We start from the raw sequence: 24650 nt of genomic DNA, 5'->3' as shown, positions 1-24650 counted from the left end.
AAAAACTTAAGTATTACACAAACCTGAGTTTCATATTCCTTAAGATTTGGTTCAACAAACACTGGATCATATCTCGGCACAACATACATTCTTTGCATTCTTTCTTTGTAAGCTTTGTACCTGTAGAGCAGAAAAAGTATTGTTTACAGGAACCATTATAGTGAATTTGTTGGTATCATACATTACTAGCACTACACTTATGTAATATATCATTTCACAAAGCTTTCAGAGTACATTAATTTATAGCCCATATTGTTGACCCATGTCTCCTTGTGCCATTCTTTGGCAGTTTTTTCTTCATCATAAAAAAAAAACAAATTGCTTTGAGTTGGTACATACCTCAACCATGAGATGCATATGTATATTGTTCCAGTTCTGCTTCATATTTCTATTTGCTATTCTTGAATGATTGTTTCCTTTACTCTTATAAAAAAAATAACAAATTGCTTTGTATTGGTACATACCTTGACCATGAGATACATATGTATATTATTCCAGCTGAGCCAAGTACGAAGATTATACAAGCGATTATTATGAGAGCATATGGGAAAACATCCCATGAAACAGCTGAGCCCTTCTGAAGTTTCATGACCATTAATGGACCATGTATCCCACTGGTTGTGGCTTGAAGAGTACTACCGATATCTCTTGTAATACTTGATTTCACAGCAGCATCCATTATTGACCTAAAAATTTCAAAAACTGTCACTTACATCAAGGATGAAAACCAAACAAAAGTTATTTTGTAATTCAAACAACTATAGCAAGAAAAAGAGTCCTGGAAAATGCCATGTTTGGTAGGAAAGCTAGATACAAGTGGTCAGCAGTTATATAGAGATTGTCTATGGCTTTTACGGCACACTCAAAGAGTCTCCTTGAATTGGAATAAGCTCTTTCAATGGTTGTAACATGGATCACAGAGTGATTGGGCAAATCACACGACACAGTCTGAATAATCTTAATACCAATGTTATTAAATTGGCAGATTCTTCTGCTAACACTAACTGGACTGTGAAATAATGTGATGAACTTGGGAACAAAGAAGTGAAGATGGTTATCCACCACATTACCACAACGAGCCTATTCACAATTCCACAGAATGTTTCAGCAAGCATTGTGCTGAAAGGGAATGTACCTCACTACAACCTTCACTCTCCTGAATGGTTGGGTTCATCTTTGGTGAACCTGTTTTGGGGAGTTATACACTTTGTGGTATATATCTAGCAGCATGTGAGTATAATAGTTTCTTACAAAAATGTCAAAGTAAGATTATGGTAACAAAGCTTCAGGCAACAAAGCATTTTAAAAATGATCGAACTTAGAATGCAATGACGATTATTGGGAACAATGATCAATCGGCATCACAGGTATCTGATGCTGCCAGACAATAAGAGTCTACTGAAACAACTTACTCCAACATTTTCTAACTTAGTTAGGGTGCTATACAAATTTTTATAATATATTTTTTTTTATCATATTCAATGCAGCCAGGTGATGTCACTGACAACTACTGATATTTTTATAGGAGCCCAATTGCCATTTTCAAGGCATAACTGCAGCAAGTAAGTGCTGTGCAAGGGAATTTAAAACCTTGGTTTGCACATAAACTCTGGAAAGGTAAAACACACACACACACACACACACACACACAGAGAGAGAGAGAGAGAGAGAGAGAGAGAGAGAGAGAGAGAGAGAAACACACACGCACACACACACACACACACACACACACACACACACACACACACTACCAAAGATGATGTCTCTGCAAACTAAAGTTTTAAATTTATTTGCATAGGGCTTTTTTGCTGCAGTTATGCCTCAAAAATGGCAGGAAGTGCTTCTGTTGAAATATCAGCAGTTGTTGATGATATTATTCGGTTGCAGTCCCGTAAGTTATTTGAATGTTCTACACAAGCAGAAACTTGTGTCTCATCTTTTAACACTGGCTCAGGTGTTGGGTGGGGGGTTGACATATGAGAAAAAACACAGGCATATATAAGCTAATGTACCTGTTACTGTTTGAGAGATAACAGAACCAAATTTTGCACATGTTGTCATTATGTTATTGGCTATAATCTGGATTATTTTTTTAAAAATCTTTTGTCAAATAAGTTGATCAGGACATTGCTGGATACTTTTAGGCACACACTATCATATGAGAAATATTTTCTCAAATGTTACTTTGATTATAACTTTCAAAATGTGGTAGGTTTTTCTTAGTAATTAGATAAACAATTCTGTGCACTAGTTTTTTAATGTCAGTCATAGTATTTGTACAACAATTTTTTAAATTTATTTCTATGATACATAACTATTTTTAGTTCACACAAATACAAATAAATTTGAGAGTTATGCACTCTGAAAAATTTTGTATCAAAGGAAGTAACGATGTACTATTTTCAAAGTCTGTAGCAAATTTCACCTTTTTATCTGCAATGGTTATGCAGAAAATGAAGGTTGGAGGAAATGCAGAAAAAAATTATTAGCATTTATGCCAGAAATAAGCACCATAATGTTGGCCATTACCAAACATTTGGTCTCTTTGGCCTTGTGTAGCTCTTTTCTTCTAGTCTGATCCTTGTGGCATGCCCTTTTTGCAATATCCTTCACTGACATTTCAGAACTAGCAATATGCACCTCATCAGTCTTCTTCTGTAGGTTTTCAGTAAAGCAACCTGCATCAAATCCTAGCCTCATACAGGTCTGGATTCTTCAAATGTTACCACCTTTGAACACCAAACGAGCATCATAAGAGGAAATTTTACCAAACGAGCATCATAAGAGGAAATTTTACCAACAGTGGTTTAGCAAACTGTTATCTTTGGGTGTCTCTTCCAAATGTGGTCATTAAAGCTTTCCTTTGGGTTTTGTATTCCATCATGGGTGCATTTCTTTAACAAAATGTAATTAACCACACCATAAATGGGCTCAAAGTCTTCTGTACTCTATTGATGCCGTCTCTGATGGTAGGAAATAATAAAATTTCACAAACAAGGACAGAGTTGTATAGAAAAGGAGGCAAGTCACTGCACACTGATTGAAACTACAGAGCTTTTACTTCATTTGTAGCATGAATTAAATTGTGAAAGTTGAAGTCAGTATTTCCACCATGCTACAGAAATACCTTGCTGATTAAAAAATTCAACATTTTTTATCTATATTACATACATCCTCCCTCAAAGGGATCAAAACTTTGGTTATTGCTGGTTATGGTCATGGTACTAAAGACAAACAATTTAAACAGCTGAAAAGTATTTGCACTTATTCTGACACAAATAGTGTTAGCACTCAATGATATTTCGGTAGGTCAGTCAGTTGTCATTTTCTACTGTGCATAGATGAAATATTGTATATGGTGGGAAATGATGACTGGCTAAACAGCTGACAATATCATTGTTATCCTGTATGCAAGGATAATTTCAAGATTCACAATATTGTTAAGCATTATTTTGATCATGCGTAATGTTTACATGTCACTTTCTAACCCTCTCATGTCAAGTACCAGTAGTTTGTAAATATTTTCAGTCAGTAGTTTAAAAATAAATAAATAAATTTTTTTTTAAAATAAGCAGAATAGCCGACCAACCAAATCAACAGGAAATGGGAAATTGGTCTTTCGTTCGCACTAAGTAATTAAAAATACAAGGATGATATTACTTGAAAATACTGGAGATAAAACAAAATGGACGTCAGCAAAAATACCTAGTTACTGACAAAAGATAGAAGAACAGCTTCTGAGACTTTTAAAAGCTTTTGAACTTCAAGTATTGATTGTTACAAGTTTCTTCTTCAACTAAACATAGAAAGGGAAAAGTATGGAGATATTTTCCAAACTTGGTGAAAGCATAATGAGGGCCTTGCAGGAATCAGCAACATCAAACATGTGGTTACTGACTTTGAGAAGAACTATTTTGATTCATGATATTAAAATCTATGGTCAGAGTGGTATGAACGCTCATTGTGTGTGCTCGCTTGTATAAATGTGTCTTGTTAACAGAAATAAAGTGCATCATTCCCATGTTTGGTTGTGTGCTGATGATCTCTAGCCAATGATTCACCATAGGAATAGAAATTGCCACACTGGTGACCCCTGACGCCTTCCATTCGATTGTGTTTTTGTGTGATTCTTTTACCCCTTTGCAGCTAAACTTACACAATGTATCAGGTACAGTTTTGTGATTCAGACTCTGACATGGGAGCACAGATAGTCCTTTCTGATAGTGACACTCCTACCATACAGCCTGACTCACGTGCCCCTACCAGCTCGCACCGACCTCTAATGTGAACTCCACCCTCTCCAGCTCACAGCCACCTTGGCAGGAACTGCATACAGGACAACATGCCCATTTCCATGCTGTGCCACAATACCCCAATTTCCTAAACGATTTCACCTGCAGAAGGAGAATTCCAAAATGTGGTTCACCTCAGTCAGTAACCTGTAGGACATTCATGCAATTCTGGGTGACAACGCGTGTTTCATATTTGTTAGCCACTTAGACGACGAATCGGACCTTGTCAGTGACCTGCTGCTGAATCCGCCAGCTCAACATAAATATGGTACCGCTCAGTCCCACAGTATTGAACACCTGTCACAACCGTATGCCAAAGCAATTTGTTACAGGACTCGTTATCTACAGCTGCAGGATTGAACCCCGTCTCAACTGTAACACCACCTCCACCCCAAGTCAACCTGAGCACCTCCCTGATGCCACACTGTGGACCCTGCAGCTGGTTAAATTGCTGCTTGACCATCAAGTATATCTCTTGTCTCACAAGTCTATTAAGAAACTCTGTCTTGCTGACTGTGCAGACAGCATTATCTGACATCACCAGCTCCTTCCCTCCGGCAGCTCCCCCACAGATACAAATGGTTGGCAACACTTCTCCTTCCTCTGGCTCCAATCCAGATGCTTCGTCAGCCTGCCGGTAGCAGTTGCACGCATGGCACGTGCTCCCGGCAGCTACATCCAGTGCCACCTGGTGGTCAAGTTCCAGGACTACCTGCACCACCAGCACCTGCCTCCCATTCTCCTCTGATAGCTGAGTGAGCACACAGTGCACCAAGCAGCTTGGGTGACATGAAGCAGATGTGGCATCCCGTGTACCCGTTACGTCGGTACCACGAAACTTTTGGCGACTCTGCACGGTGTCGTCATCCACTGGGTGCTTACTCGAACTCGGGCAATGAGTCCATCTGGGTGCCACGACTGGCAGTGACACTGTAGGGCGCCACCCTCCTACTCGGTTAACGTACGTGCTGCATCCTCCCACGGGCAGGCTCTACGTTTTTGATCCTACCGGCACCCTCTACTACCTCACATCCTCCACAGTTCTCTGCATTTCCAGGGAAGTGGGAGGGGAGGCCTGTGTGGCCACCACCAACACTGAACATGTGGTGATTGACTTTGAGAACAACTACTTTTATTCATGACATTTTGATCTTTGACCCAGTTGGGTATGAACACCAATAGTCTGCATTTGCTTGTATTGCTGTATGTTTTAATAGTAATAAAGCACTTCATTTCTGCATTCAGTTATGTGTTCGTGATCTCCTATGCCCAACGATGCACAGTGGGAATAGAAACTGCCACACATTTTTCATCAAGTGAGATGGGATGGAACTCTACAGTGAAATGCTACTCAAACTTATAAAAAGATTAAAATTTTAAATTCCTGATATAAGCCTGTTTTCCAGCAATTGTAGTGTTTTTCTTACTTCATCTGAATATCTGTAAAGTACAGGAACAATAAAGTAGAAATAATAAGTTTTAATCTAACCTCAGTACTCTGCTACTGTTTCTTTCCAGAATTGTTTCAGTTTCAGGATCTACTGCATAGAACCAAACATCGGTCCCATCTTTGTCTATTTCAATTGTGCTATTACTGCCAAGAAACTGTCTGGAGTCTACTTTCTCAATTCCAATAATCAAGTTTGTGTGGTCCTCCAGGACACTAGCAATTTTATTCTCCTCATTCTGTATAGTTTCTGGTTTGGCATCATCGATCACTAGTATCAGTCGATTCCGATCGGTAATGAGGTTTATCTGAAAATAAGATGAGTTATAAATTGGTATCTCACTACTACAGTCAAAAGAAATTATTTTAACACTAAGCTCATCTGGAAAATTATCAATTTTTTTATCTTCTAGAATTGTTATGAACAGCCAAGGCATGTCTGGAACACTTACCACAACAGGAACTGTTTCAGTATTGCTGTCTTGCTCTGATGTGGGGTTGTCACGAGCTTCTACAGTGAACCGGAAGGGCAGCCCCACATCATTATCAAATAATTTCTTGCTTTTGATTATGCTTGAATCCATAGCAAAATATTCTGATCCTTTATCACTTGCCAAAATTCTGTATTCAACTTTTCCATACTTCCCACTATCTTTGTCTTCAGCCTGCAACGTTAACAGAAAAATGAATAAGTAAAATAACATTTTAACAAATATTGGGACATGTGTAAACATCAAAGACCAATCTCTCAGTGTAACACTGTAGCTACTTGTCTGGTGCCCAAGAGAAACTTATCTTTCAAGCAATGTTCCTTCCTTCCTCTTTCAAGATTGTTGCCCCTCAATGGCTCTAAATGAAGGAATGATGTGAGAACTACACCAAAGTTAACTTTTGGTTAACAATTAAGCAAGCAAATTACAATGAAGCCTTTTCTAATTGAAACAGTAATGACCTTGCTACCATATCTCCTCACTCTGTATGATACTGTTCTATTGGTGTGTACATGTAATAGAATGCTCATGAATTTTTAATACCACAAAGAGCTCAGTGACACAGAGAAAAATAGCTGTTATGAGCACAGTACATGTGATGCACTAACTATTAGGCATACTCCATGTCATTCCAGTCAGAGCACTTTCCTTTAACTGCGCTTGGAATATACGTTTGAAAGCCTGGGCCAGACTCTACTGATTGCTAGCAGTCAATGCATGAAGAGTGTAGAAGCAATCACTATGTTAACGAATACGCTCCAAGGTGGATGAATGGAGAGTCAAATAGCAGTCATATACAGAATGTTTTGTTATTCATGATAGAAAGATACGTTAACATTGTGTGGATCTACAAGCATTCAGTGATAGTGTTTTCCCATACTTAACTGTTGCTCATTGAGCTGGTCTCCAAACATGGACGGACAGCAACAATTAGTTGCATAGTTGATGGTACTCATTCTGCCCATAAGTATCTGCAACCATTGTTTTGCACAGGGGTTGCCATGGACTGAGTCTAATGTATGACCATTTTTGTTTCTAATTTTTTTTTTACAGAGTATTTGTGGAAAGCATGGGCCACATCTGGTAATGGAGGTGCAGAAATGTTCCAACCAGTAGGCTTATACAATGTTATATCAATTTCAAAGTTACATAATACCATCTATGAACAACAGTATGAAGATTGAGTTCTACATCTTTAAAAACAATGATATGTTGTAGATATTTCAAAGTAAAAATAAAGACAGCTGGTTGGAACATGTTAAACATTTATTGTTAATAAATACAACTGAAGTCTTGACAGTTTCATTTATCAAAATGGATCACACAAATGTGGATGAGTTTTAATTTAGTCTTACATTTCTGTGAATTTGCAGTTTCATTAAGTACATCTATAGACTACTTAAGGAATTGTTCACTATATCACAGTACTGTCTTCTAAATTCTAAGCATGGTCTAAAGCTAATGAAGATGTTATTTTTGTTTCTTTTGAAGTGATGAAATTATCAGCTAAACTAAAGAAGAACAAAATAACGTGGTGATAACAATTGAACTCGAATACTGGAATGACTGTATTTCTGTCATAGCCTCCCCAGGAGTTTTCCACTACAGGATACAGCTATCACTAAGAACTCAAAATGAAAGATTTAGAGGAGCTTGAACTGCATGAGAAAGGGAATAACAGCAGTAAAGGCAAACACAGGTGAGAAGGCCTTACTGAAGAATATGAAAACAGATGTGATTGTGATGTATATTGGAATATGGAACATCTCCTGATCTCTCATAACTGTTCTAGCAAATGTACTCTCAATGAATTGTAGCGCTGAAGCATGAGAGCACTGGATAGAGCCCAATTTTGGGCTGAAAATTTTGGAGCTCCAGAAACAAATAAGTGCAGTAAAGAGCAAAATGTGGGGAAAATAGTGCAATAGAGGAATGACACTTTAGGCAATAAAGATGTGGTGTTTTCAGCAGAAAAGGTGGGACCCAATTACAGGTGCAATTTTTTTTATGGAATGCATATATAAGTCATTTAATGACAAAATTCTCAAGCATTGAAAAAAATCTGTAAAGTTCATATTTCATCACACAGAACTACTTCAGTCACTCACCCACAAAACTGTTAAAATAAATAACATTCAACATTTCAATGTTCTGTGATGTTTCACCCATGTATGATCAGCAAATACACTGGTGCCCAAAATTAAAGCAACAAATGGAAATTTTGCAAGGTAGCATTTATTTTGCTACAAAACAGTATAAACAGGTGATAATAAAGTAGAAACAATGTATAGAATACAGAACATAAACAACTGCAACATGTATAACAGTATACAAAAAAATGTTCTTCATATTTTCCAACTTAACAGATTTGCACACACATTTCTATGACAATACTGCTGACATTTAACAAGGATGTCACTGTGAAACTTCTTCTGGATGTCCAGTAGTCTTTTAGCAAAACTAAGCTGTGGGCTATCTGTAACTCTCCCGACATCGCATTGCTCCTGGGAAACAGTAAAGCCATCGAATTTGCTTTGTAACAGGTATTCTGCAGACCCCTTAATAAGATAATCCCACTAATGTTCAGTAGTTCCTCTCCATAAGACGGCTGCTGGCCTATTGCAGGTGTCTCGACGATGTCGTTGGAGTCTTTCAGTGAGTGCCTTTCTATGGGGTGTGACCAATTCTGGCAGCAATATAGGCCTGACAACAATGATGCACACTGTGAAAGATGTCATCAATCTCATGTTGAGGCAATAACGCCCTTTCTTCCAACAAAGCTGCTCGCAAGTCTTCGAGAGTGGTTAGTGGGCGCCGACGTGATGCAACCTGTGTCCCTAGTGCATCCCAGACATGCTCTACGGGACTGAAAGTAGGAGAGTCATCAGGCCACGCCATGCATGCAACATCTTCTGTTTACAAGAATACATTAACTGCATGTGCTGCATGAGGTCGAGCATTATTGTCCATCAATATGAAGTCTGGGCCCACAGCACCTCACAACAACTGCACATGAGGTCCCAAGATCTCATCACAATACCTACACCAGTTAAACCTTACCATTTCACCCATACTTCATGAAGAGGCATCTGTGTGGTCAACATAATCCCTGCCCACACCATTAGGGATCCTCCTCGATATCACTATCTTTCCACAATATTTGGGACCCAAAATCATGTTCCATGTTCCTTCCAGATGTGAATCCATCGAGAATTGCTCTCCTGACCAAATTGGGCTCATCTGTGACAAGAACACTGGCCCACTGCTCGGTCGTCTAGGTGGCATGTGAATGACTCAACTCTAGACATTCCCTTCTGTGAAGACACTTCACAGGTACATGTAAAATAGGTCTCCAACAATAAAGGCCACTCTGTGGAAGCCTTCTGCACATAGTTTGCCTTAATACAACACATTTAGTAGATGCTGCGAGGTCAGATGCCACCTGCCATGCAGTTCTAAGGTGGTACCATCATGCCCTTACAGCCATAAATGGTTCTCTCTTTCTGATGTCACACATGGTCGGCTCTGTTCTGGTCTTTGGTATACAGTTTTGGTCTCTGTAAACTGTCACCACATCTGAGAAACAACAGAATGATTTAGATTAAGCCATCAGGCCATATCATATTGTGACTGTTCTGCTTCCATTCTTCCTATGGCCTTCCACTGCAGAGAGTATGGTAGGCATCTTCCCTGTGCCATATTGCAGAGTCTGTGGCTGTGTACACAGCAATAGTAGATTTGGGACTACTCAGCAAACACTAGCACCTTTTATAGGTACCCCAACATCGTTGTTGGCATGGTTGTCCACTGTTCAGAATGCCATCTTCTGTGCAGAACATGATTGTATGGACATCTGTTGATAATTTGTATCATGAATTAGACACAGGAGGTGGAAATAGTGGTTTGTTGCTTTAATTTTGGACACAAGTGCAATTACAATCAGATAATGTGTTCTACATCACAGACACAGAGGTGTGTACCTTGTTTCCAAACAGTAATCAGCATCCTTGCTCATTGGCACATCCTCCACATCAGGGTTTCTGGATCGCAATTGTCTGAGCTTCTGTTTTCAAATGCCTTCCAGTGCATCCTTCACATCTGTCAGAATGATCCACTATGCTTCCTTCCCTAGCTACTCTTTCTCTAATTTGCTCATGGATGCTGACAGAATGAACAGTCTCTGTATAACATCACATTTGTATTGCAGTTTTCTTTAACTGATAATGCTTTGGGCTCTCTGACAGCTGAAGAGTCATCTGACAAAGCATCTAAAAACTTGCACACAGCCCAAACATTATTGACAATAGACAATTAAGCTTTCAATCAACTATCCCATCTAGTAATGTTGGGGGGAAGGATGGATACTGTGCAAATCACACTCAAGTGCCTGGCAGATGGTTCATCGTACTACCTTCACAATAATTCTCTGTTATTCCCATCTTGAACAGCACACAGAAAAAACACACATTTACATCTTTCTGTACGAGCTCTGCTTTCCCTTATTTCATTATGATGATCATTTCTCCCAATGTAGGTCAGCATCAACAAATTATTTCTGCATTCAGGGGAGAAAGCTGGAAATTGAAATTTCATAAGAAATTCTGCCATAATGAAAATGCCTTTGTTTTAAGGATTTCCATCCCAAATCCTTATCATGCCATGACACTCTCTCCCCTATTTCATGATAACACAAAATGTACTGCTCTGCTTTGAACTTTCTCGATGTACTCCACCAATCCTATCTGGTAAAGATCCCAGACAACACACAGCAGAACTCCAAAAGAGGTCGGACAAGCATAGTGTTGGCAGTCTCTTTAGTAGACCTGTTACACTTTCTAAGTGTTCTGCCAATAAAACACAATCTTTGGTTTGCCTTCCCCACAATATTTTCTGTGTATTCCTTCCAATTTCAGTTGGTCATAATTGTAATTCCTAGGTATTTAGCTGCAGCTGGATCATGTTGACTTCTTGCCACAATATTCCAGCTGGCGCCATCCATCCATCTTCAGGTGAGTGTCCGCCACTGGAAACTGCAAGTTTCCGGCATCGGCTTTATAGCAAAAATTGGCACGGAAATATACGCACATTGGCGCCCATCACAGGAGCGTCCTCTATTGAAACCTGAAGCCTCTGCAAATACTGTTCTATCTGTGGCACGCAGGTGCATGTGTAAATGTGAAACTACATGCCCAACCTTTATCGGAATGCGCACTTGCATCACTAAAACCAGACATCAGATGCCACCAGATGTGTCATTATGAATAAACAGTTTTCTTTCGGAAGAAATTAGAGAGACCACTGGGTCCCAACCTTGTCCAGTTGAAAGCCGCCGTCATGATGTATAAGATTTTGTGTAGACGTATTTCCACAGATTCTTTAATTACCAAATCCCAAAGAGTTCTCCCTGGGGCCAAGATTTTTGTGATCCATCGAATGGCTTGTGGTAATACAATGCTCAGCTCCAGCCAATTTACTGGGCTGTGAAAGGCAAGTACGGTGCTAATGTTCAATGCACCTTTCGTGTACTGTGCGTATTTGTCTTACCTATGTCAGCTTTGCTGCGCTGGCAAGGAACTTTGTAGATCGTAACCTTACGCAGACCCAGATCGTATTTTACCAAACTGAGAAGGGCACTAATATTCACTGGTGGCTGGAAGATTACTTTAACTTAGATGTTTCCTTAGGACCCTGACTACTTCAGATGAAAGGAACACCCTGGACTTGAACAGCTCCTTATGTATGTCGTGGGTAGTCACGTTTCATCCTCCTTAGAACTGTGCTAATCTGATGTGGAGAGTAACCATTACCTTTGAACACTGACTGTAGATGTTCTAGCTCCTTTGTAAGGCTGTCTCCGTGCCTGGTGCACCGACATTCTAAGATGCCATTAGTTTGTGAAAGGTGATGGCAGCTCAATGCTTGGAGATAAAGGTTTATATGTGTGGGCTTACGATAGTCAGAATGCCCTAATGATCCATCCACCTTCCTAATAACCAAGAAGTCCAAAAAAAGGTAAGAAACCATCCTTCTCTATTTCCATTGTAAACTGGAAGTTTTTGTGAATTGAGTTCAGATGTTGCAAGAAGTGTGACAGTTCTTCACTGTGGGGCCACACTACAAAAGTGTCCTGTCCCCTACTTATCACTCTTAGTTTAAGTTCTATTGAATCAAGTGTCCTTTCCTCAAAGTCTTCCATAAAAAAAGTTTGCTACCAAAGGACAGAGAGGACTTCCCATGGCAACACCATCAGTCTGCTCAAAATATTCATTATTAAATAAAAAGTAGATTGAGGAAAGGACATGATGAAAATGTGCTATTATATCGGCCATGACGTTATTGCTGATGAGTGACAAAGAGTCCGTAAGAGAAACCTTAAAAGTGAGATGATATTGAAGCTCACTACTAAGTAAGTTTCACAGAGTTGAACTGACTTCAGTTTATTGATAGTCATCCAAGTTGCAAACACGATGTGTGCTCTTCCCCACAAAAGGTCTCAGCAGGTACGTGGGGGTGTCAATATTACTGACAATCAGCCATAGCGGAAGCTCTTTTTTACGAATCTTCGGGAGACCGTATAACCTGGGTGGCACAGGGCTATGAATCTTAGTCTTTTGGGCACTTCTTGTGGAACAGAAGAAGAATTCAGCAGTGTTGATGTTTTCCTTTCCACTTTCCTGAGGGGTCTTTGTTAATCTTCCAGTACATTGGTTCACTCAGCAAATTATAAATCTTCTACTCATAAAGCCCAAGCGGCAACAACATGGTGACATTTCCCTTTCTGCTGGTAAGACCACCACGTGAGTACCTTCTCATACATTTTGTACTGCGGCCCTTTCCATGGCAGACACATTACTCTTCTGAGATGGAGCTTTCATGAGTGCACAACATGCTTCATGTCTTATTTCTTCTGCAGCATCATTAGGAAGAGGTCTCACAGCTTCCTCAACAGCACTAATAAAATCAGTCAGTGCAGGGTTCTCAGTGTAGGGGTGAAGTTCGGGCCTTTCCCATGCACAGACAGTGTTATTTTGTCCAAACCTCATCCATTAAATTGCCACTGAGTGTCGAAAAGTATATCCTTGTGGTAACGGTGCTGACTGTTGGGAGAACTTCGGAAACTGTCTCAATGTATGCCTTACGGACACAGTCCGATTTTGTCCGGGTCACTTAGTCGGCCTACGCCCAGGAAAGTGATGGTCAGGCTGGATGCAATATCCGTATGCGTATGAAACAGCTGTTTTGATATGGTATCCAGTTCACAGCAAGTAAAATGGATCCTTTCCTTCACTAGTGCTAGACTCACCTTTCGTGTAATGAATTTCACAGAGGCGATCTGGATAAAATGTCTCACTCTGGCAAACTTTGGAATAATGCCACTGTCCCGATACTTGAGTAAAAAACCACAGAGAACTTAACAATCTCACTCTCTTATTGTGTAGTTTGTCTGACTTCTGGATTTGAAGTGAAATCGCCACCCCAAAGAGGTATCTGATGGGAGAATTATGTGCCAGCAGTATTCTCACAGAAAGGCACTTACTCAAAAACTCCAACCGTGTTGTCAAGACGCTCGCAGCAGGCCAGCAGCCATCTTATGGAGAGGCAATAACTGAATGCCAGTAGGAGTGCCATACTAACACGTCTGCAGTATGCCTGTTGTAAAGCAAATTGGATGTAATTACTGTTTCCAGGAGCAAGGCGATTGGGAAAGAGTTGCAGAAAGCCCTCAGCTTAGTCTCGCAAAAAAACTACCGGACATCCAGAAGAAGTTCCATGGTGACATTCTTGCTAAATGTCAGCAGCACTGTCATAGAAAGGCACTTGCGGAAATACTCCAACAGTGTCATATAGATGGTTGTCGGAGGATAGTAACTGTCTTAAGGGAGACAATAACTCAATGCCAGATGGGAGTATCATATTGAGATGTCTGCAGAATGCATATTGTGTTGCAGTGGCAAAGCGATTTCTACATCCCAAAAGCAATGTGATGGAGAGTCTGCTGCAGTAAGCTACATGCCGTGTCTCAGAGACAGATCATTGGATGCCCAGAAGAGGTTCTATGGTGAGATCCTGGCTTAATGACTGCATCATTATCATAGCAAGGCATTTGCAGAAATACTCCAACAGTGTCATAGACACCCTTGCTGTCAGCCAGCAGCCGTGGGACGGAGAGGCAATTCGTGAAGGGCAGCCATAATGCTACGGTGGGGCATCTGCAGAATGCCTGTAGTGGGCTGACGGTGAAGCATCCTCTGCATCCCAGCACCGGTGTGAGGGAGCGAGGGTTACAGTAAGCCAGCAGTTGTGCTGCGATTATGAACTACTGGACACCCAGAAGAGGTTCACGATGAGACCGTAGCCGAATGCCAGTGGCAGTGTCATAGAAATACGCTATCACCGTGTCTGCAGCAGTGTCACAGAGACATATGCAATAGGCCAGCACCCGTGTGATGGAATGGCAATTCTGGAGGGGAAGCATTAGTGTGATGGTGAGGCATCTGCAGAATGCTTATTATAGTAGTGCAGTGGTGCGGCAATTTCTGTGTACCTGCAGCAATATGATGGAAAGAGTTTTACAGTAAGCTAGCAGCTTTGTCTCGCAGACAGATTATTCCACACCCACAAGAGGTTCCACGGTGAGACCCTTTCTAAATACCATCAGCATTAGCATAGAAGGGCACTTGTAGAAATACTCCGACAGTGTCGTGAAGACACTTGTAATAGGCCAGCAGCCATGTCACGGAGAAGAAGTGACATAACACTAGCAGGAGTCTCATATTGAGGCATCCCAGAATGGCTATTCTATTGCAATGAAAAAGCAGTTACTTTGTATGAGTATCAATGTGATGGGAAGAGAGTTACAGCAAGCCATCAGCTTTGTATCGCAGAAAGACTGCTGCACACGCAGAAGACATTCCGTGGTGACACTCTAGCAGAATGTCATCGGCAGTCTCAGAGAAACACACTTGCAGAATGACTACAGCAGTGTCATAGAGACACTTCCTATAGACCAGTACCCGTGAGATGGAGAGGTGATTCCTGAAGGGCAGCATAGTGTCACTGTGAGGTGTTTGCAGAATGACTGTAGTAGTCCGACGGTGAAGCTACTTCTGTGTCCCATCGTCAATGTGACGGAATGAGGGTCACAGTAAGCCAGCAGCTGTGCCTCAGTTACAAACTACTGGACACCCAGATACGTTTCCACAGTGAGAATGTTGCAGAGAGATAGGAGCCACACAGACTTCAGCAGTGTGACGGATAGACATTTGCAGTTGCCCGGAAATGGTGAGATGGAAAAGCACATCTTGATCGGCAACAGGTATGTCATTGAGAGACATCTGTAGAATGCATATAGTAGTGCAAACTAAACTAAACTCTGCCCAAACAGGCTCTGAAGGCCCAATGGTACCAACCGCCTGGCTTGTCATCCTCAGCCCTCAAGCATCACTGGATACGGATACGGAGAGGCCTACCGGCCATATGACAGTTAACAAGACTGCAACTACTGCTTCTCAATCAAGTAGCTCCTAGTTTGCCTCACAAGGGCTAAGTGATAGTAGCGCAAAGGCAAAGCAATTTTAGTGTCCCAGCAACAATGAGATGGTACACAGGTTGCAGTAAGTTAGAAATTGTGCTTTGGAGACAGACGATTGGACACCCAGAAAAGGTTCCCTTGGTGAAACCCTTGCTAAATGCCAGCAGCATTCACATAGAAGGGCACTTGCAGAACTACTCGAACAATGTTGTCAAGATACTAGCAGTAGGCTAGCAGTAGTGTTGTAGAGAGGCAATAACTGAACACCACCAGGAGTGCCATATTAAGACATCTGCAGAACGCCTGTAGTATTGCCCTGGTGAAGCAATTTCTACGTCCCAGGCTCGACGTGTTTTATCGAGTGTTACAGTAAGCTGGCAGATGTGACTCGATTAGAGAGTACTGGACACGCAGATGTGGTCCGATGATGAGATTGTTGCAGAATAGTAGGAGCCGTTGCACACTTCAGCAGTGTTATGGATTGAGATTTTCTGTTGCCCAGAAATGGTAAGATGGAGAAGCATTTCTAGGACAGCAACAACAGTGTCACTGAGAGTCATCTGCAGAATCCCTATATTAGTGTAAGGGTGAAGCAATATTAGTGTCCCAGCAACAATGAGATGGCACAAGAGTTACAGTAAGCAAGCAACTGTGTCTCAGAAGCACATTGTTGGACACACAGACAAGGTTCCATTATGAGACCCTTGCTAAATGCCAGCAGCAATCTCAAAGATATGCACATGCAGAAATACTGGAACAATGTCGTTCAGACACTTGTAGTAGGCCAATAGTCATGTTATGGAGAGGTATAACTGAGTACCGGCAGATTTGTCATATTAAGGTGTTTGCAGAATGCCTATTCTACTGCATGGCAAAGTGATTACTGCTTCCCAGGAGCAATGCAAGGGGGAGAGATTTACAGAAGGCCTTTGCCTTATTCTCCCAAAAAGACTACTGGACGTGCAGAAGAGTTTGTATTTTGATACCCTTGCTAAATGTTGGCAGCATTGTCATAGAAAGGCACTTACTGAAATACTCCTATAGTCTCGTGGAGATGCTTGTAGTAGAAGACTAGCCGGGTTGTGGGAGGTAATGACTGAACACCAGTGGGCTGCAATATTGATCCATCTGGCTGCTGGCATACTAATCCATCACTGATGGAGAGGCATTTCCTGAGGGGCAGAATGACTATTGTATTGCAATGGTGATGCAGTTATTGTGTACGAGTATCGAGGTGTTGGGGAGAGAGTTACAAAAGAAATCAGTTTCGTATCACAGAAAGACTGCTTGACATGCAGAAGATAGTCCATGGTGAGACCCTAGCAGAATTCCAGAAGCAGTGTCAGAGAAATGCATTTGCAGATTGACTCCAGCAGTGTCATAGAGACACTTGTGGTAGGCCAGCACCCATCAGATAGAAAAGTGATTCCTGAAAAGCAGCATTGTTTCATTGTGTGGTGTCTGCAGATCGACTGTATTAGTCTGATAGCAATGCAAGTTCTGTCTCCCATAGTCAATGTGAGGGAGTGAGGTTACAGTAAGCCGGTAGCTGTGCCTCAGTTTCAAATGGGCCCCCAGATGTGATTTCACAGTGAGAATATTGCAGAATGATAGAAGCCGTCGCAGACTCCAGCAGTGTGTTGGAGAGACACTGTAGTAACCCATAAAATGTTGAGATGGAAAAGAATTTCTAGAACAGCAACTACAGTGTCATTGAGAGACCTCTGCAGAATGTCTGTGATAGTGCAACGTCAAAGCAATTATGGTGTCCCAGCAGCAATGAGATGACACAAGATTTAAAGTAGGCTAGCAGCTGTGCATCAGACAGTTTATTGGACACCCAGAACATGTTCTGTTGTGAGACCCTTGCTAAATGCGAGCAGCACATTCATAGAAAGGCACTCACTGAAAGACTCCAACAACATCGTCGAGACACCTGCAATAGGCCAGCAGCCGTCTTATGCAGAGGAACTACTGAACACTAGTGGGATTATCTTATTAAGGGGTCTGCAGAATACCTGTTGCAAAGCAAATCTGATGGCTTTTCTGTTTCCCAGGAGCAATGCGATGGGGGGAGAGTTACAGATAGCCCACAGCTTAGTTTTGCTAAAAGACTACTGGACATCCAGAAGAAGTTTCACAGTGACATCCTTGTTAAATGTCAGCAGTATTGTCATAGGAAGGCACTTGCAGAAATACCCTAATAGTGTCATGGAGCCACATTAAGGGAGGTAATAACTGAATCCCCGTGGGAGTGTCATATTGAGCCGTCTGCAGAATGTCTATTGTATTGTAATGGCAAAATGATTTCCAAGTCCCAGCAGCAATGTGATGGAGGGAGTGTTACAGCAAGCCACACGATGTGCCTTGAAACCGGAATATTGAACATCCAGAAGAGGTTCCATTGTGAGACCCTTGCTAAATGCAGAAATACTACAGCAGTCATAGAGGCAGTTACCAGCACCCATGAGATGGAGAGGTGATTCCTGAAGGGCAGGCATAATGTTGTGGTGAGGCGGCTGCAGAATACCCACAGTTGTCTGATGGCGAAGCTACTTCTATGTCCCAGCACCAACGTGAGGATAGGAGGGCTGCGGTAAGCCGGGTGCTGTGCCTCTGTTATGAACTACTGGACATCTAGATGTGGTTTCATGGTGAGAACACGGCAGAATGATAGGAGTCATCAAAGACTTCAGCAGTGTGTTTTAACTGGAAATGGTGAGGTAGAGAAGCATTTCTAGAATGGCAGCAAGAGTATCATCAATAGTCCTCCACATAATGTCTATGGTTGTGCAATGGTGAAGCTATTGTGGAATAGCAGCAGCAATGAGATGGTGTAAGTTTTACAGTAAGCTAGCAGCTGTGACTCGGAGACAGTTTATTGGACAACCAGAACAGGTTCCACGGTGATGTCCTCGCTATATGCAGGAAGCATTCTCACAGAAAGGCACACGCAGAAATACTCCAACAATGTTGTTGAGACACTTGCGGTAGTCCGGCAGCTGTGTTACAGAGAGGCAATAACGACGCAACCGGGAGAGTCGTAATAAGGCTTCTGCAGAATGCCAATTGTAAAGCATATCCAATGTGATTATTGTTCCCCAGGAGCAATTCAATGGAGAGATTGTTACAGATAACTGAACGTCTCCAGGAGTGTCATATTAAGGGGCTCCGGAAAGGCTCAAAATCATGAAAAGTTCAATTTTTACTTTTTTGCATTTTCTGAATCTGCAGACTATTACCTTTTAATAGATATATAATTTATTCAATTCCGAAGATGACAACTATTTTTAAATTTTTTTTGAAATGTGTTCTACATGGGCGTGACCCACTGTGGCGCTGTTAAACTGCAGTCAAATGGTGTTATTATTAACATCCGTGTTCATCAGGTACATTTTAGTGAGGTGAGATAAAGTATGTGTTGTGGATAACCTGTGATGGTTCAATACATATCGCTGGTGCGATTGTCGATTGTTTCATGTTTATTTACTCTGTCGTTATCTCGAAAATATTCGTAATTAATTCTGTTTCTTGAGTCTCTGTTTTGTTGAAGTATAATAATGAGTAAAAGTAAAGTTATTAGAAATCCTCTGAAGGCTTTTAAGAAAAGGAGAAATGTTGGAAAGCCAAAGGTATATGTTATTACTGTAAACAATAAAGACGATAACCAAGTGAGTGAACCTAACCTCTCAAGTACACCTGCCCATAGCTGTCAAAGTAGGAAAGATAATACTTCACAGAAGAAGCTTGGTTCAGTGAGTGAAAACTATGAATGTTTTATGGGCGAATCGGATGTGAATGAAATATTTGATATGTCGGTTCTCAAAGGAATTTTTTCAAACTGTGTAAGACGTATTCATTGTAGTGAAGTTGGTCTGGAACTCTCCATAATAAAGCACGTAGGACTTGCTAGTGAAATACAACTGAAATGTGATAAGTGTTCATACATGACCACCTTTTGGAACAGTGTTGGAGTAACTGCAACTGAAGAAAATGGTAGCAAAATCTACGAACACAACAACGAGCGATGCTTGCTTTAGACAAGGAACGCCTTCGGGCTGCAGACAGGGCTGTAAAGAGTCTAGAAATACAAGCAAGAGTAAACAGGAGGAGGAACAAGAGGAAGCTGGAGGAGGAGTCTGCAGAGGATGAAGATAATCCATCCTATGGACCTGGAATGCACTAAAAAGTTAATCCAATCTTTGTCGCTCGATTCCCAAAACTTTCATTTTCTCATACTAATTACATGTTTTCTAAGGATCTTCCAAACATATTTGTTTCAAACTTTCAGTAAATGTTACACAGTACCTTCTGCATAATTTAACACAGCCTTTTTCCAAAAAAACTGTATATTTTTGAATATATAAATAAAAAATTGCAAAAAAAGTTGTGAATTTTCATTACAATTGAAAAAAAATCATTTTTAATAACTGAACTAAAATTTTGTAAAATCCCTGTGTTAAGTTGTAGCCCATATTCCAATAAATAATCTGTAAAAAGTTCAACTTCCTACATCAAATACTTTGTGAGGAAAGATGTAATTTATAAGCATTATTTTAACATTGCAAGTATAGGGCGTTCCGGAGCCCCTTAAGGTTTCTGCAGAATGCCAGCTGTAAAGAAAATCCAGTGCAATTAATGTTTGGCAGGGGCAATGCAATGGGGAGAGAGCTACAGAAAGCCACACATATTTAACAGAACACATGAATACAACATTTCCAGAGATGTGAAAAGCTTTGTCTAATAATTTCAAACTGTGGAAGAAAATATTATTGATGGAAGGTGCAAAAGATAATGTGCACTGCAGTTCTGCACACAAAATGAGTGATGCAAAGGATGAGTAACAACCAGAAATAGTGAGGTCAGATGCAGATGAGCAAATAATATGCGACATCTGTGAAGTAATCACTGGAAGTACCGATGTAATTGACAAGGCCTCAAATTACATCCATGTTGTGTTACATTAGGAGGCTGATCTGCCACCGCAAGAAGCAGTTGTGCCACAATGTGAAGTTGTAGATGGGAATAGCAGCAGCACTGCAACAGAATGTGTCAATCCCAGCTCGTCAGTAATTGATAGAAATGAGATACCTGATGTGGGACAGTGCAGGGTCAAAATGTCACATGTTGCACCACAATTACAGAATGCATCATCTGACACAGTACTGGTAAATTCATTGCTCACAAATTTTAGACTGTTATGTGATGCAGACAATACAAGAAACATAAGGTCACGTAAAAGACGAAAATGGCAGGGATGCACTCACACCAGAAAACACACTTGTAAATTTAAATTGGTTCATGGCAGAGGGCACAAAATGTTTGGAATCAAGAAGGAGTGATTTGGCATCAAATATAAAGTCAGACACCAGAATGAGATTTTCACTCCGCAGCAGAGTGTGCGCTGATATGAAACTTCCTGGCAGATTAAAACTGTGTGCCCGACCGAGACTCGAACTCGGGACCTTTGCCTTTCGCGGGCAAGTGCTCTACCATCTGAGTGAAAATCTCATTCTGGAAACATCCCCCAGGCTGTGACTGAGCCATGTCTCCACAGTATCCTTTCTTTCAGGAGCGCTAGTTCTGCAAGGTTCGCAGGAGAGCTTCTGTAAAGTTTGCAAGGTAGGAGATGAGATACTGGCAGAAGTAAAGCTGTGAGGACCAGGTGTGAGTCGTGCTTCGGTAGCTCAGATGGTAGAGCACTTGCCCACCAAAGGCAAAGGTCCCGAGTTCGAGTCTCGGTCGGGCACACAGTTTTAATCTGCCAGGAAGTTTCATAAAGTCGGACACAGAAAATTTGTCAGTGATCAAATGGTAAACCCAGTGATCAAATGGAAAACAGAATCAGACATAGATGTGATGTCAGAGAGTTTGTATTAGTTTTGTGTTAACCCAAAGCTTTGATAAGTGTGGAAAAATGTGAGGGAAAAGTGATAAGCTGTACAGTTGGATTTCATACTGAGGATAAATTCAAGTAAGAAACTGAGATATTTATTCAGACAGATCAGCAGTGGATATAAATGAGTTGAGCTACAGTTGTGGTAATTATTTTGAGATATGTATAATGAATGGTAGTGTCAATGTTTGATAAGTACAGGCCATGATAATTTAGTAAGATAATAACAGTGACAGCATGTTTCCACAAGTGGGAAATACCATAAAACTGCACAGGTAGCATTAGAATACATGCGATAAATTCCAGGAATGAGAGATAAGAACATACTATAAGATTTTTGTAGTAGTAACCCATCTGGACCATGGGAGTGAAATATTATTATAAGTTATTATTTTGTTGATGAAGTGTTGGTTGTGATGAAATAAGTAATGTAAGAGGAACACACCTTTGGAAAAGAAGCATCATCATTAATATTTAATGAAGGTTCATGAAAAATTGATGTACTGAAGTGAGTTGATGAGGTAAATGAGCTTTTGTGAGAGAGAAGTTATGGTTTATTGAGGGAAGTTATTAAGATACCATCATATATTAAGATTATGCACTCATGGAGAAAGAAGTAAGAAATGACATTGTAGTAATTGAGCATTCAAAGATATGCCAAGGAAAAAATGAGAGACATAATGAGGACATAACGAGTACACACGATGCACAGCTTGAATATAGCTCAAAGTTTGCACCATCAGGCTCCACCCATACCCGACACTGATGGAGTATTGAATGCCGGAAATTCTTGAGCATATCAGGAGTTTCTCTGAGTGCAGCAGTTGCTCAGAGGATTCTTGCAAATGATTCATTTCAGACTCCACAGGATTGTGATACATGAGAGATTTGTTCTGTTCATAGGTATTTGAACAGGTAATTCCCACATTGATGGACTAGGTGGGCATCATGGACCAGGTCCCTAGCCCCCAACTATACTGAATTTAGATGAGGAGCCATGAAATCTCTCAGATATTGTGATCCTGTGGAATGTGAAATGGATCTCATCACAAGAATCATCTGCACAACTGCTACAAGCAGCGGTTAATGTTCCATTAGCGTCAGGCATGCATGGCATCTGATGGCGCAAACTTTTATCATCTGTTGTAGCATTAAATGCTATCTGTATTCATGTCGTATGTCATGGGTGCTCATTAGATCCAATAACTGTTTCAAATAAATTACTCTCTTGCTTCCTTTCGGACCCTCATCCTCTGCTAAACTTTACCGTAGATGTTTGTGGCCAATGGATAGGTTTGATAGATGACAATATTTGAAAATGTAAGGTTTTGTTTTTTCTTCTCAGAATGTCACTGTAATCAATGTATGGGTAAAGGTACAAATCATTTACAATTGTACATATATTAAGAAAAGCTCAAATTTAAGGACTTGTATTACAGTGGCTATATAAATTGTAGATGAACACTGACACAAACATGGAGTAAAACTATTTGAATATAAAGACAATTTAGGAGTTTACCTCCACACCACTGTGACTAAAATGCAAAAAATTATACTCTGTAAATAATTTTCTGCACCTAAGATGAATGTTGTGTAATGGGCCTTCGGACAGAGACCTGCCTTCCCTCTCTCCCAGGCCCTGACCACTCCTAAAGGAGGTGTGCAGGTGCCTATGAGCCGAAAAGGAATCATCCCTTTCCAGGACATCCACACTGTCATCCACCAGATTGTTTTTCTGTATCTCCAGAAGGACTGCAAACACCTTTCGAAACTGGAGATAAGATATTTGCAGTGTACCAGACAGGGCTATAATTGGATTCTTATACAGGACACAAAACACTAATGTGAAATGATGATAAGCAGTTTACTAAGGGGAAGAATGCCTGCCATGAATGCCTTTTCACATCTCTCTTGCTGAGAGGAGTGTGGGAAAAAAATGCACTGAAGCGGACTGGTGACATGGAGCTTGCCCAGTGAAGGAATACTAGCCAATGTAAGGTCTCTGTACGGTCCTACCTTCTTACCACAATAATTTGGAAATTTTGGGCAGGAAAAAACGTTTAATAATGGTAGTGAACAATAAAGATCAAGAAGAAGAATATGATCGAGCCAATCAAATGTACAGACACAACCATCCACATAAGTCTGGAGGATGTAAAGGCATTGCCCTGGAAGGACTTGTGTAGAGCCGAGGAAGAAAACATGTGTTGTCCACGGGGAAAAGAAAAAAACCCCTGCTGACTGGTGAGAGACGCATTTGTCTCCTGAGCACCTTCTGGCACACCACCAAAGCCGGGTACCCACCTCTGACCACTGTCAACTTGCCTCAGCCACTGACTATGTGCCGCTACCGAAGTGTTGCCAGTTCTCTGCAGCACACCTCCCTCGTGTTGATATCAGCCAGCTCACCACCCATTAAAAATGCACTACAACTCAATCATAATCTAAACACTAAGTAACAGCCCTGAGAGTTTTGTAACTGATAAAGGGCAAGTTATTATTTCGTTCTCTTAGGTGACTTGTACATTTATTTGAATAACTGTAGTCCAAAGGCATTTTGCTTCTACCAATAAGTATTTATGACTTATCTCTTTAAATTCTTCCTGCTGGCACTCCAAATAATTTTCACTGAATGCGCTAATGTTGCACTCAAGTGCTGTTTTATATATGTTGTAATGGCCTTAAAAATTTTGACCACTACAAGATCCAGCCTCGTCTCAACGCATTGTGATTGGTTACAAGAATATAGTGGTGAGTTGATAGTAATATTCTACTATTAATATGCAGTGACCTAATAAGATCTGAAACTGACTAAGGAAGCATGTTATTCTGCAGAGGCAACAGGAATTCAATTTCGGAACTGAGAAAACTCTAATTTAGCTGCATCAGGACACACCTAGGAGCTACATGTTCATTCAATGGCAACAAATGCACCGTTAGTGGAAGCCACAGAAATGTCCGATGCCTTACAATGGAAATTAATGATGGATAT

The 24650-nt window shown here is 40.8% G+C and overlaps 1 protein-coding gene across 1 annotated transcript in view; it reads right to left on the bottom strand.

Annotated features, from left to right (window-relative positions):
• LOC124802464 (cadherin-99C) overlaps window positions 1-24650 on the bottom strand; it is a 628642-nt gene that overhangs the window by 16212 nt on the left and 587780 nt on the right. Inside the window, exons 23-26 of the mRNA XM_047263250.1 lie at window positions 6192-6404; window positions 5782-6047; window positions 465-686; window positions 24-120 (exon numbers count right to left, since the gene is read on the bottom strand). Of these exons, the coding sequence (XP_047119206.1) occupies window positions 24-120; window positions 465-686; window positions 5782-6047; window positions 6192-6404 (798 nt within the window). The remainder of the gene's footprint in view (window positions 1-23; window positions 121-464; window positions 687-5781; window positions 6048-6191; window positions 6405-24650) is intronic.

Source organism: Schistocerca piceifrons, chromosome 6 (genome assembly GCF_021461385.2).
Source record: "Schistocerca piceifrons isolate TAMUIC-IGC-003096 chromosome 6, iqSchPice1.1, whole genome shotgun sequence".
NCBI classification, from domain to species: Eukaryota; Metazoa; Arthropoda; class Insecta; order Orthoptera; family Acrididae; genus Schistocerca; species Schistocerca piceifrons.
This window is presented reverse-complemented; position numbering and strand designations above follow the sequence as displayed.